The following is a 14225-nucleotide window of genomic DNA, read 5'->3' on the forward strand; positions in this document are numbered from 1 at the left end:
TGGAATCTAACTGAATTCTGTCTGTTTCTGAAAAGAAAAGATCTGCATTATAGTACAAGACCTGCATTAAAGTATACATCTGAACTTAGAAAAACCAAACTACCAAGAATCTATAATGAAGGCTAATTTTTGAAGATGGAAATCAAACACCACATCATGCAATACTATAGTGACACAAATCCATGGCCATCAGGAAGCTGGAAGTATTTGCTTTCTTTTCTATGTCATGCTTTCTTATGCTTCCTTCATTCCTGAAATGCTTTTGAATTAATATAAACAAAGTACAGGAACCAAGCAAAACCTGCTGTTGTACTTGCAAACTGCAGATCAAATTTAAATGGATAAAATGGAATTTCATCAAGTTAGGGACAGTAACTGCTCCACTAATTCACAACTTATCTTTTCAGAGAAGCCTGTGCTTCCGCTTTATGAGCTTTGAAGCTGTGGCCTGTAGATACTGGGCAGATCAAAATCAAAACAACACAATGTTCTATGAATACCTGCAATTTACTACACCAGGAAGTAAAGTTCAGAGAAGTGTCAATACCTTACAAATATTAATCCTATTTCATATTTTACTGGAATTGTAATGTGTCCTCTGTTGTCACTCAGGGTCTCAGGTGGTTCTTCACTGTCACTGAAACAAAACAACATACATCACTCAGATCAGACTGCTGGGTGGAAAGGGATCTCAGAAAACAAAATACCTACAGCTCTGGGTATGAAAGCATACTACTCATTTCCAGTTAAGTACTGTCTTCTAAAAATAAATTAAAATACTTTTTCCAAGAACAAATGATTTAAGTCCTGCACCAGCCCCAGCTCACAGACGCATCTTTGTTAAAATTACAGATGGCAGGTGACTGAATGAAAACAGATCAGTTAGAAGCCACACCATCTCTGGGTTTTGTAGGGACAGCAAACACTGAGATCAAGTGCATTCCTTTACCCTATCAGGGACAACTTCTGCAATGCTCTTACTCTTTGAAGGCCAAGCTTTTTGTTAACTGTGATTCATGCTAAAGTGTGCAGTAATTCTCTAGGAGACTAAACCTTTGCTGAAGGTGAAATAACCGGAAATTATGACTCAGTTGTAACTCTAAGGCTGTAGAGAGTATCAACTATTTATTTAGTCCACTTAATCCACTTCTGGACTGAATGCAACCGTAAGGGTTCCAGCTCTACAGAAAATTTAACGGTACTTATACAGAAAATGTAACTGCTTGTGAGTTCAGAAGCCGCTCGTGTTTTACTACTGAACACAAAACTGTGGCGCTTTCAAAAAGAAAAATATAAATCAGAAGGCAGAGACCACAACTAACCTTGTTGCATATACATGAATAGTAGCATTTTCCAGGAGATATGATGCGTTGAATTGGAAGGATATTTTGAAGGAAATCTGTGTAGAGAAATACATTACACATTTTGAAAGGAAAAAGAAAAAGCCCACCTTAACAGGTGTGGTATAATGATTGATATAATGAAAAATATACCAACTTTTGATTTTATCTAGGGAATCCTTATTAATATTTTAGCAGCTTTCTATGAATCTGAATGAATCTACTATTTGGAACTTGCCCCAACCAAGAAGGAAATCCAATAGTTTTCACTTATTAAACAGAAGCCTCAAATTTTCACAAGTCTCAAGAAAAAACATTATGTAGTATATTAGAAACACATGGCTAAATAATTCTTAACTGAAAGCAATTTGACTTACAAGCAAAATCTCTTTTTTCCTTCTAATGAGAAGGAAAAAAAGCTTCAAAGCCTGGCTATTGCAGTGGAGATAAGCTGCCTGTAGAAGGCTGCTAGATTATCACTTAATATACAGTAGAACCCCTAGAATGTCAAAATAAATGTTTACAATGTAAATAAAGGAGAGACCACTAGGTATCAAAAACATCTCATTGTTATAATAATCAGGACAAATCTATCACAACTTGGAATTACAAAAAATTTAGGAACACTGTCCTAAATGTTCTTTCTCATATCTGACACTTAAGTAATTTTATAAGAAACAAAAGTTTTCTTATTTGTTACTGTATGGAATTTTCAGCTCAGATTTTTATCTTTCCTTTTATGTGTACAAAACTTTTTTTGGTATTTACAAATTAATCCACAGGAAGTTGTCCTATATATAATATTTAAAAAAAAAGCAGCTTTAGAAAAGAATATTAAAGGGGATGAAAAGAATATATTAGGGATGCATCAGTGAAATCAGTTAAACAGAGATGAATTGATTTCTGAATGCAAAGAAAAGTGTGAAATTTCTAAATTTAGGGCTTTACAGCTACAGACAAACTAACAAGCAAAACATGAAAGGAAAATATGAAAAATCCAGTGAAGCTGTGAATGGAACACTGTGGGCAGAGGCATTGGTCAATATACTTGTTTGGCTTCAAGAAGGTAACAGCTGACTATCCCTACAAATCCAAGTCCAAGTCCAAGCTGGAGTGTTTGTGTGGGAGGCAGTGTAAGAAGACATCGGTACTCCTGGAGCATGACAGAGGGACAAACAAGAAACTGCCAGGAAAGGTTGTCTTATTTGCATGAGAATTGATATTTCCCAATTCAAGACCAAGACCTAAGAATGGCTTTTCGAAGCCTTAGTTTAACTAAAGCTCCCTCTCCATCCCAACAAGAGACACAGATATCACTGGAACTCCTCAAGATGGGAGCTTGATTTTAAGCTGACTACTTGCTGGAAAGGCCTCTCATTCTCCACTAAGCAGAGGTGAAGCCTTGATGCCTGATTTTGGCAGACCTGGGATGGCATCTTATTCTGTCTTCAATCAAGGGACTACATTTTATATACAAAATAACTAAACTCATAGGCTCCCAGCTGTGGAAAGCCTCGAGACAGACACTTCTGGCCAGGCGAGCCACTTGTGTGTCACTTGCATTCTGACAGTGTCAAGGATGGCAATATGCATCCTTTACACCCTCATGTACCACATCTGACTGCCCAGCTACTGAAAATCTGATGGTTTTCCCATCTGCCTTTGTGCAGCTGATGTGAAGGATAGCTTAGGAAACATGCATAGAAAGTTTCTGGGATGAACACAAGAGAAAAGAACTTCAGAGGTGATATGGACTGCCCTGCCTTTAGAATAACACGGGGCAAGCAGAACTTGCATGCAGGGGACTTTTTACCTCTTCTTCAGGTTTTAGAAATGGATATCCCACTTTACAGGTGATGTTGTGATTAGATTCACAGCTATCTTTCTGTATATCCTGAAGGAAAAAAGACAGTGAAAGCATGGCTTTGTACAAACTCCTTTAAAATTTTGACTGACCATCACAGACCTGTTGAACATATATGCCACTGCCACTTTTCACTGTCATTATATTGTGAGAGTCAAAGCCTTAGTCAAACTTGAACAAAAACATGAAGCTACAAATTCTGCAAGACAATTTTCATCTATGGACACTTATACCAATTACTTGCCATTATGCCTTTCCAATGACAGTGTTTGGAACAGTCACAATTATATGCCTACTGGACATCATGCAAATTAGTCATGGGGTCTAGCAATCAACATGTCTGTAATTACACGGTTTTCAAATTTTGTAAATATGTTCTTAAGGCAGCAATAAAAGTCACATTCACACTCCATCAATTATTGCCATAGATCAGAAACAGTGCTATGGATCCCTGACTTCTCCTAATGTGTAGTATTGGGACTGCTGACAGAAAAGAAACTGCCCTAAACGCTTCCCATCTGAACTGAGGTGTACTTGTACCATATCTGCTGAGGCAGGAAGGAAAACAGCTACTTTTGGAAATGCTGTCTGAGTTAGGGTAGACACAGGCACTGATATATCCTGTCCTGCCATGACAGTGGTTTTTCTACACATGTGCAAAAGGAGAATTTTAGAGGCTCAGGAGTTCTACTGATAAAAAACAAGGCATTTCTGGCTCTACAGATCTACATCTGATGTTTGTCTAAGAGGCAGGCACTTTTCCTAAGTGCCATTGTGAAATTTACATCTGTATTTTAAGAACAGGGCTAGGCAAGAGTCCACTCATGTAAAAAAAAATACACTCCTTGAGAGGCATAAGCAAGAACAACAGCCCTGGGAAATCTCTTTCAAGCAACTGAAATGATGCCAGAGCAGACAAATTAAGGTTTAATAAGAAGACTTCCTCATATCTCTCTAGCATTATATGTTATGATAATTGTGATAATGTAAAAAGAAATCCTACCTCAATGCCAGCAAAAATAATATTTGGAGAGTACTGAACCAAAACTCTGGTATTATAGGCACTGTCTTTTTTGTTCTTCACAGAGAGCTGGATGGTGAACTTATCATTGCGTGACTTTACAATGAATGGAGAAGAGCTGCAAAATAAAGTAAGAATGCTGAACATCTTAACTATTGAATCTGTTTTTAACATAAAGAGAAACTTTTTTCAGCCTCCAGACTATCTTGTTTCTTAATTAGAAAGGAAGCCCTGGCAGAATTTATAATTCATATAGAAACTTTGTACAGATATCAAGAAATGCATTAAACCCAGTGCAGTTACCTGTCTCCAGCTATGCTTGCTTTTACAATCAGAACAAGATCTGAAATGCATCTATTTTTGGCTCCACAATCTTTTGTGAAAGGAATCTGCAAAAATAATATGTTTATTTTTAATTTTATTACATCTGTTATCAAATACTTGTATTTTAGTGCACTATCTAATTTTATGTAAGACCTTCTGTTAAATGATCAAAGAAGTCTTCCCTTATATTAACCAGTTAAACATGCTAAAATCTTGTAAAATGCATGGGTGAAATATAAGCTTTCTTATCACTCCTTTCTAAATGACGCCCCTGGATTCTGAAAAGAAGCATTAATAGAAATATGAATGATGGCAACCACCACAGAAGTAAACAGATAACACTCTGCTTCACCTAGCTAAAACCCAACAATAAAATTCTTGGTAACTCTCTTCTATCTTCAGTCAGATATGGACAGCTTTGAAACCCCAGCATGGTTCACAAGCACATAGAATCAAACTTCTCATTCCAAATACTCATTTGGAGGAAACATCTCATGGACATGGCTCAATGACCTCCCCCCTTCCAGCCAATTTGTGGGCAATAGTTTCAGCTCTTGTGTGGGCTATGATTTTACCTTAAATACATTGGTTATTGATATAGAATCTTTCTGACTTACATATTCTGCTATTGAATTTGGCAGGTTGCTATCAAGAACAGGTCCACTCTCTGGATCAGAAAAATTGAATTCCAGCAAAACCTTTACAGAGTCCTGAAAATCAGGCTTATCCTAGAACATAAGGAAAACAAAACTGCTGTTATGGAAATTCACTTTAGTATCTAAGGAGGTTAAAAAGACCCAAAAAATGCTGAGGTAAAAAAGTCTTCCTGTCACACTGCTGCCATTCTCCTAGAGAAGCATCTGAATGCTTGCAGTTAATGATGAAACATTCAATGTGCCAGGCATTCTTTATAAATATTTACTAAGGTTTTCGTGTATCTTATCACCAATTTCAAATAGCCTGAGCATATCCCACAGACTTTCATTAAAGAATATCTCAACTATTGACTCACAGACTTTTCTCTTCTAGTTGTGCTCAAAGGATCAGTAAGATAAGCATCAGCAGCATCACCTTTTGTGAAGTCAAACTTAGGCCTGCTGTTTGGTGAAGAAAATTCTAGGTATCATTTACCATTAGTTTTACAGTAAGATACAACTATGTCACAAAACATTTTAAATGTGGTTACAGTATGCAACTCCATTCACTCCACACACTAGCTACAATTTCAGCAAATTCATACTCACAGTTGCTAATTATGCTTCTGTTTTGCAGTGAATAAATATTCTCTATTCCAAATCTTAAAGTTTATTTACTGTATTTTATTAGGAGGAATTGCACCAAAATGCAAACTGAAATTCTCTCACATGCTCCTGCTGAGTTTTGAGTGCACCTGAACTGCTAACCATGACAGCTGCTTGGTTCCACCAAGTGAGGTATGCTCTTTCTTAAGATAGACACAGAGACATAGCTAAAAAGACTGCATATAAAAGTAAATTGTTAATACATGTATGAATAAATAGTTTTAAACAAATTTTATGTACACTTCTTAAGATAAATTCTGAGCACAGACTTTGTTGTCCAATTGCAATTAATGGAAGACATACTTGGGTTACAATAGTGTGAACATGAGAAAAATGCTTTAAATGATTTACTTGCCAACATGTAGAAGTTATGTTTCGTACATTCTGACCCTTTGATTGTTATATTTTTTTGCATTTTCCTCTCATGACTTTCTGTGAACAAGCTTCGAGATATCTGTCTTTGTGCATCAAGGGTAATCCAATACTGCAGACCTGCAAAGGAGGTTGAGATCAATATTATGAAGCACTTTGCCTCTATGCATTCTTTTTTCCCAAAATATCTTTGATGTGCTTTGAACACTGAATTTAGAAGAGCTGAATTCCATTTTTTAATTAATAAATACATGCAAGAATAGATGTTTTATAGTTTAAAGCTTCCATAGCTTAGTGCTTATCTACTTACTGGATTCAAATATATCTTCTTTTGACTTTAGTCTGGTCTTAAAACAAATTGTGGCGTCTATGCATATTGTTTTTCTTATATTTATCTGACAATTTTGTTGCTGAATATTGATGCTTTTAGGTATAAATTGCATGGAAACATTCACTTCAGCCACATCACGAGACCTTAGGAAAAAAACACAAAGAAAACACTTGGAAATAAGATTAGAAACTTTTTAAAATTTAAGAATGAACTCACAAAATATGCAGCATTCAACATTCAGATACAGACATAGAATCACATAGGAATCATTAAGGTTGGAAAAGGCTTTAAAATCATTTGAGTCCAACTGTCAAAAATTTTATAGCTAAAAAGAAAAAATTCCTCAATGTTCTTTGGAAAATAACAGAAGCATAAAATCCATAATTGAAGTGAGATTCCTGTGGCACATGTTGATGGCACCATGCTGCGGTACAGTAGCTGACACAGCATTGGCCATGTTGTGCCAATTAAGAGGCCATCTATTATTTCATGTTTTCTGTCTTGGCTGTGTGATGCTATAAAAAGAACTGGCAGTTGCAATTCACTTCTCTGGCATCTTTTCAGTCTGCATTTGCCTTTCTCCATTTAGGCAGACTATTGCATGCTATTAACTGCCGTTACAGAAAGAACTCATCATACAGAAAACCAAAAAGCAAGCAACAAAAAGAGGAGGCAAAGACATGTCCTCAGCAGCAAAAACCTATAAAGTACTACAGCATTTTTTAAAGCTCAACTACCTCTCAGGAGGGAAAGTCTCTGAAGAGTTGGGCACAAGAACAACACGATGGTCTAGAAAAGTAATTAAGTATAAATCCTCTACCTAAAACTGGTAAAAGAGGAATTATGGAGGATTGGAGGACAGTCATAGGATTTCTCCACAGAGCTGTGGAGAAAAGGATACCATGTGAAATATTTCAGAAAAGATATCATGTGAAATATTTCCAGAAGCATTTAAGCAACTCTACAGAGCCAGATCCATTTAAGAAAGATCGAACTCTTATCTTTGAGAGTATCACAAGATACTCTCAAGGATAAGATACTTGTGCAAGAGCAAGACTTATCCTTGAGAGTATCACAGATGAAAATAATATTATACATAAGTTGGAGGACAGCAAACCATCTCTTAGGTTGTGGGTAGACAAACAGGCTAATATTTGTCCCCAGTTTGTTTCACTTTAAATGTCCTTTGTTCTTGCAATGTATTCCTGTCTCATCCCTTGGTCCGATTCAGCTCCCTTTTGGCCATGAGATGCAGCACGTCAGTGCACTAAACTATCAAAAAATTTAGTTAGCAAAGTAATTATCTTTCTTCAGAATTGTGGTCTCAACAATGCAGTGAAAGACATCACACTGTGTTTACACATGGAACATTTAGAAAGAAACTACGAGGTGAAGTTCAGAAGAAGCTGGGAGCTCGAGGATGGTAGCAAGCCTCGGCAAACTTGATCACCTACCAGGTGAGTTAGGTGAAACAGCAGGACAGAGAAAGCAAGGGACTGGGTTAGCAATTTCCTTACCAGAAAAAGAAATAGTTTTAGTTGTGGCTTAGAAATAAGGGATTTAATGTCATACTGTTTATTTGTCATCTCCCTTAAAAATTATATTGCTCACTACTAGATCTGAATCATATTCATATAAAGGAAATGAACTGACTGTTAAGCAGAAGGCTGAGTTTAATTTTACAGATTTTCTGTAGGGCCTCAAACTGCAGTTTTCCTACTAAGAAATAAAACCAGTTTTCTTTGTGATCCCTTAACATTTGAACCTGTTCTTGATATTGTTAATAAAATAATATGCAATATACTGTGAAAAAGAGAGAAATTCAGGTTTTTTCCTATTTTACTTTGTGCCACAAGTGGAATCAGTTTCTATTTTGAAGGTGGTCTAGGAGGACAAGTTCTTCTAGGCTAGCAAGAGTTCTATAGTATCCCTGTATTTATAACAGTATACATTAAAGTTTAATGCTCATTCTTCTAGAGAGATGTAAAGAGATGAATATTTGCAGTCATCTGGGATAAAACATGGCATGGAACATGGGATGAAACCAGTAACCTTACAAAGTCCAAACAATCATGCATGCAAGTTACACTGGTATCCAAGCAGAAGTTTTTTTCCCTGTCCTGACAGTTGCTGTGATTCTCCGTACCAGAAGAGGGCAGCCCCGCCAAGGCCTCCGATGGTAACATCTATCAGCCCGTCATCGTTTAAATCCATTTCTCCGTGCACGGACTGGCCAAAAAATTTTACTTTTTCCCCATCTCCACCTGATGCAATACGCTGTGAAATGCATAAATAAGTTAATGCAGTGCACTTTGAAGGGTTTTGTAACAGTCAAGATGCATTTGACGGCAGTCAGATGGGGTTTAGGCTCTTTAACTACGTTAAATTTTCATTACAATACCCCTAAAATAGTTACCATGGTGATGAACACACTATAAATTTTTAGATTGCAAAATATCTGCTTTTCTGGCTGTCCAGAGCATGTCAGAAGGTTTCTAATAAACCCATGTGAGTATATTCTTTAACAATATTAAGACTCATATTCAGTTAAATCAGTATGAGTATAAAAGCATAGAGCAATTTAAAAAAAGCTGTTACAACTGGCCAAGTCACAGCCTCATTCTGTGTTGGGAAGACAGGATTATAAACACTATATACATTAGAGCAGCTGTCAACCTGTGGAGTTTTACTTCATACCTGCGAATATTTTTTACTGATTGCTTTGCCACGGCCATGGTAAATATAAACAGCCCCCCGGTGGTCATCTTCCAAGGGAGAGCCTATCACAATGTCATTGTACCCGTCCAGGTTGAGGTCCTTCACGGCAGCGATCGCGGTCCCGAAGCGTGCCCCACAAGGCTCGTTCTTAAGAACTTTGCAGGTATCCTGCTTTAATGCTGAGCAGCACGTTTGCTTTACGGGTTCAAGACTCATCTGATAGTCAAACTTTGTCTGTGGAAGAACAGATTTAGAGTTTGTGAATTTGCGCCAACATCTCAGCCATGCAGACTTGTAAGAGCTCCTGTCCAGAAGACAAATGGATGAATTAAACAGAACAATTACAAACTATTCCCGGTCAATACATGGACTGCAGAAACTGTGCTTCTACAACTATGATTCAAGTGTTCTTTCTGAGCAGAATGGGGCAATAACATTCTTGCTTCCTCTCCTTCTGCCTCTAGATGTTTCTGCATATTTCTTGAAATTAGAGTTTCACAGGAAAGCACAGTATCATAGCAATATTTGAATGCTATTGTAAGTAAACCACTTCATTCTTTTGGGGGTGTAAAGAGTTTTTCTAAAAGCATTCTCTTAATCTGAGAAGTTAGCCAAGTTTCTAATGAAACACAGATGGCAATACTGTTATTGCAGAACAAAAGATAGCATTTCTTTTACAAAGACTGAATTTTGCCCCCAGTAGACACTTACACTGTGGCCTAACACACGCATTCTGATCCAGTGTGTATACTGGACCAAAAACACACAGACACTAGGGCATGAAACCAATCTTTCCCATGAATTCCATGTCAGAAATAAGCAGTAGCAAGCAGTTACTGCATCTCCTTTATTTGGAGCTGGGTAACAGTAAACACAGGAAAAACAAATTTCAAACCCCACATTATTGGAGGACATGGAATTATTGTTTTCTCACCAATCCTATTCACCAGCAAGTTGTTGTTGGCAACATGCATGTAGAGACTGTAAGAATTCCTTGTGAAAAATATCCAGTCTCTTGAGGTCCTTTTCTTGAAATAGGATTTTAGGAAATCATCATTGCTAAGACATATTTTGATAATATGAGGACAGGGAGAGGGAGAGGGAGTATGCACAGACAGTGAAAGAAAAGACTTAGCAAATTAATAAAGTGAAGAGTGTGTGGTATAACCCTCAATCTAGTCAGACATTTAAAAGCTGCTGGATGCATGGGGTTTAGCTCTAGGTTGCTCAGCAAATCACAAGGATACTGGAGATTACACTTTTAGGATGAATGAGCTTTCCCTAATCCATGCAAATAAAAAAAAATGATGAAAAAGTAGTCCTGTAAATTTGTATCATTACCAAACTCCAGTTTATAAGATATAGTACTTATATATTACTTATCTATAGTACTTAACTCTTAATAAGAGTTTGAGAATAGAGTTTAAAATTAAGTCACATTATAATCTCATTTGCCAAAACTATTTTCCCCTATTTTCAACAAGTCATCTTCCCTAGTTCAAATTACTGTGTTTCTTTAAAATAAGGATAAGAAGGCAATAAAGAGCTTGCTCTATTCCTGTTCAATAAAAATCATCACCTTACCTTGTTCAGACTGTAAACATACACTTTCCCTTGCTCCTCTTTCTCAGTTCCCATATACATAGGAGCTCCAACAAGAAGAAGGTCTGTAAATGAGTCCCTGTCGATGTCAACAGTGGTAATAACACCCCCAAAGTATGACCCAATCTGTAGGAAAACACAAAGTATACATCAGAGACAGAGTTAGCAACATCATGCTGCTTTTCCTTTTCAGAGACCTACTTCTTGCTTGCAACATATTAACCACTAGGTATAAATTTTCTTTGCTAGCTAGATTTTTTTTGGTCTGTCTTCGAAGCTTGTTTTCAGTTTTAGCATTTGTTGTCTGATTTTTTTTTATTAACAAGTAGGCCATTCAACTTTCAACTCTTCTGAGTTTGAAAGGATAAAAGGGTGCTTTATACCTGTTATGGGGAGTATGACCTCTTAAAACAGCACTGGAATAAGAGTATCTTGGGGATGCTAGTTTTCTCTTCAATAAACAAGTAAAAAAGCTTGAGCAAAAGTTCTGAGATAGCTCAGTGTAGACAGCCACTCAAGTTATTATTTTCAGAGGAAAAAATATTACATAAAGAGATAGATACATTCGTAGATCAGGAGCAAGCCATAAGATTCATCTGATTATAATCACAGATAAGCAAAATACCCTGCACTTCATTTATACTTAACAGGAGCTACAGCCTCCTCTTGTCCAAGATACATCTCTCACAGAGATGCTTCGAGTTGTCCAGATGTCTCAAACCTTAAAAATCACAGAATCACAGAATGGGTCAGGCTGGAAGGGACCACAGTGAGACATCTGGTCCAACCTCCCTGCTGAAGTAGAGTCATCCCAGAGCACACAGCACAGGATTGTGTCAAGATGGTTCTTGAATATCTCCAGTGAGGGACACTCAAAATCTCTCTGGACAATCCATTCCAGTGGTCACCCACGAAGTAAAGCATTTCTTCCTTATGTTCAGGTGGAATTTCCTGTGCATCACCCTGTTGCCTCTTGTCCTTTTGCTCAAGAGCACTGAGCAGGGCCCGGTCCCTGCTCTGACCCCTCCCTGCAGACTGACAGACACTGATGGGGTCCCCTCTCAGCTGTCTCTTCTCAAGGCTGAACAGGCCCATGCCTACTTTAGTTCATTGACTCTAAAATGTTTGTTTGATTGAGTGATTGATTAGCTGAGTTGCAGATATCAGCTATAGATGAAAATTAGGTAATCTGAATGCTCCTGAGAGAAGGTGATTCTGCAGCCTGGGGAGATGAGAATAGGCAGGTCTCTCAATTCTCATAAGCATAATATTATCTTAATAATACCATCCTTTATTATGCAATCACATGGGGATTTTTCCTCCTACAGCAACAGCTCTCAGTGAGCTGCTACCCAGTGTAACCAGCAGCCATTCAATACTTCAGTATATCCAAGAAGATATCTTTGAACAGAATCGTGCTTGTCAAAACTCTTTCCTGCCAGTGACATGCTCTTCAATTCAGCAGACAGAAAAAATTGCACTACAGTGATAGCAACAACCACTTTGACACTAGTGAAGATTCAACCCTCAAAGACAAAATTCCCAAGTATCTACTGTACAATCCAATTTGCATTGCTAATTATGCCAGAGGATCTGCCTAACTTTTCCTTCTCTTCTTGCTTACAACTCTCATTTTCATGTGCTCTTCTAATGTGTTCTCATTTGCAATACTTACTGTTTCTTCTGCTTACTTCTTTGTGTGCCAATTGTGAATGTGTACTTACTTGTTCTCCATTTAATCTCTGAATCACTTGCACCTCTTTTCCTTCCATCTTATAAATGATAACTTGGCCAGTGTGATTGTATCGTGGCTGTCCTGCTATGTACAGCACACCTCCAGGTGTCAGTGCTGAATTCACAGTATATCCTAGGGAGCAGAAAGAAATTAAGATACAATACACACAGAATGCATCAGAAATACTTGCTGTGATTCAGAGCCTTTTTAAGGTTTATTCCACAACAAGATATTTACCTCTATTCATGATAGAGAGCAGCAGATAATGAAAATGCCTTTTTTTTTGTTTACAGTCTCAGAGTGAGGAACACCCTTGGGTTATTAAACCTGTTCCCAGGCTGGTGATCCATGTTCACTTTGCCATTCTCACACAGTGTAAGAAATAAGTCATGAATAGCTGGTTGAAAAGCTACTTTCAAAGAACAGTTGTCACTGGCCCACTGGCAAACTCATGGAGTCTTCAAAAAGTGATTCTGGGGCATTTTGAATCTACCTCTGCTCTGTTTATTCTTAACAACATTTTAACAACTTTGGTGAAGGAAGACCTGAAAAATTTGCAGTGAAATTAAAACTGAAAGAGTTTCAAGTTTCATGGGAGTTTACAATCTTAATTTAAAGATTACATCACCATATTGGAGTTGTAATAAAAGGCATTTGGCAATAAAGAAAGTACTTAGGGAAAAACATTAGAATATTGTAGCATTGATTCTTTGTCAATGGAAGTATGACTTCAGTGAGATAACAGAGCAAACAGAAACATGAGGTATAGAGGTATAGAAAGCAAGATCTAGGGGAGAGAGCACTGAAGCTTTTTGGAAGAAAAATAACCTGCCAATATGCAAAATATTATTATAGAAAAAAATATGTTGGTCTTGCTGGTTTTGTCCATTGATTGACAATTTGCTTAATTTTAAGCAAATATTTGGACTTAATATTGTATAAGACTTTTTAACTATCAAGGCATAGAAAAACTTGATAACAATACTAGAGGAATCTGTGAAATCTTCTTTGAACAGATTAAACATTTCTGTTGAGAAAGTCTAGATATACTTAGGTCTGTGTTTGGACTTGTTTTCTAGTTGTAGGAGTTGTTATTTAGTTTTTTTAAAGAACATGAAAATCAGAGAGTAGACATGCTCCCTGGCTCCTGGCAGATAAAATATTCTGTATCATACTCCTTTTGAATGAGCTTTGAGAGACGTCTTGTAGCATTTGTTGAAAGGTGTTGCAAGGTGGGCTATTTCTCTTACCTAGGTAGGCTGCGAGAGGTTCGTTTCTCTCAGAGCGCCTGTCACGGAAGGTGTCATTAGTTGGCATGGAAATACCAGTGTCTTTCACCATCAGCACTGTGCCATTCCAGTCATAGGCTCCAACTGCTCCAAGCATGATCCAATCCTTAAGGAGAGCAAAACAAAAAGCCTGTTCTCTACGTGAATTATCTTTTCTCTGTGTGAATCATCTTTAGACATCCATGGTTCAGGATGCTCACATTTGGGTAATGCTTCCTGTGTGCTTACAAAGTTAGCTTTGCTTTTCCTATTATGGTATGGATCCTAAGATTATAGGGTCATAGAAAGGCTTGGGTAGAAATGTCCTGAAAGATCATCCAGTTCCATC

The 14225-nt window shown here is 37.3% G+C and overlaps 1 protein-coding gene across 1 annotated transcript in view; it reads right to left on the reverse strand.

The window, feature by feature from the left end:
- The window catches only part of ITGA1 (integrin subunit alpha 1), a 73383-nt gene that overhangs the window by 12528 nt on the left and 46630 nt on the right, over nucleotides 1-14225 (reverse strand). The window contains exons 11-23 of the mRNA XM_058823882.1: nucleotides 13859-14003; nucleotides 12598-12740; nucleotides 10856-10999; nucleotides 9251-9505; nucleotides 8700-8830; nucleotides 6533-6696; nucleotides 6206-6342; nucleotides 5167-5277; nucleotides 4529-4614; nucleotides 4208-4343; nucleotides 3154-3234; nucleotides 1323-1399; nucleotides 548-637 (exon numbers count right to left, since the gene is read on the reverse strand). Of these exons, the coding sequence (XP_058679865.1) occupies nucleotides 548-637; nucleotides 1323-1399; nucleotides 3154-3234; nucleotides 4208-4343; nucleotides 4529-4614; nucleotides 5167-5277; nucleotides 6206-6342; nucleotides 6533-6696; nucleotides 8700-8830; nucleotides 9251-9505; nucleotides 10856-10999; nucleotides 12598-12740; nucleotides 13859-14003 (1700 nt within the window). The remainder of the gene's footprint in view (nucleotides 1-547; nucleotides 638-1322; nucleotides 1400-3153; nucleotides 3235-4207; nucleotides 4344-4528; nucleotides 4615-5166; nucleotides 5278-6205; nucleotides 6343-6532; nucleotides 6697-8699; nucleotides 8831-9250; nucleotides 9506-10855; nucleotides 11000-12597; nucleotides 12741-13858; nucleotides 14004-14225) is intronic.

Source organism: Ammospiza caudacuta, chromosome Z (genome assembly GCF_027887145.1).
Source record: "Ammospiza caudacuta isolate bAmmCau1 chromosome Z, bAmmCau1.pri, whole genome shotgun sequence".
In the NCBI taxonomy this organism is placed as follows: Eukaryota; Metazoa; Chordata; class Aves; order Passeriformes; family Passerellidae; genus Ammospiza; species Ammospiza caudacuta.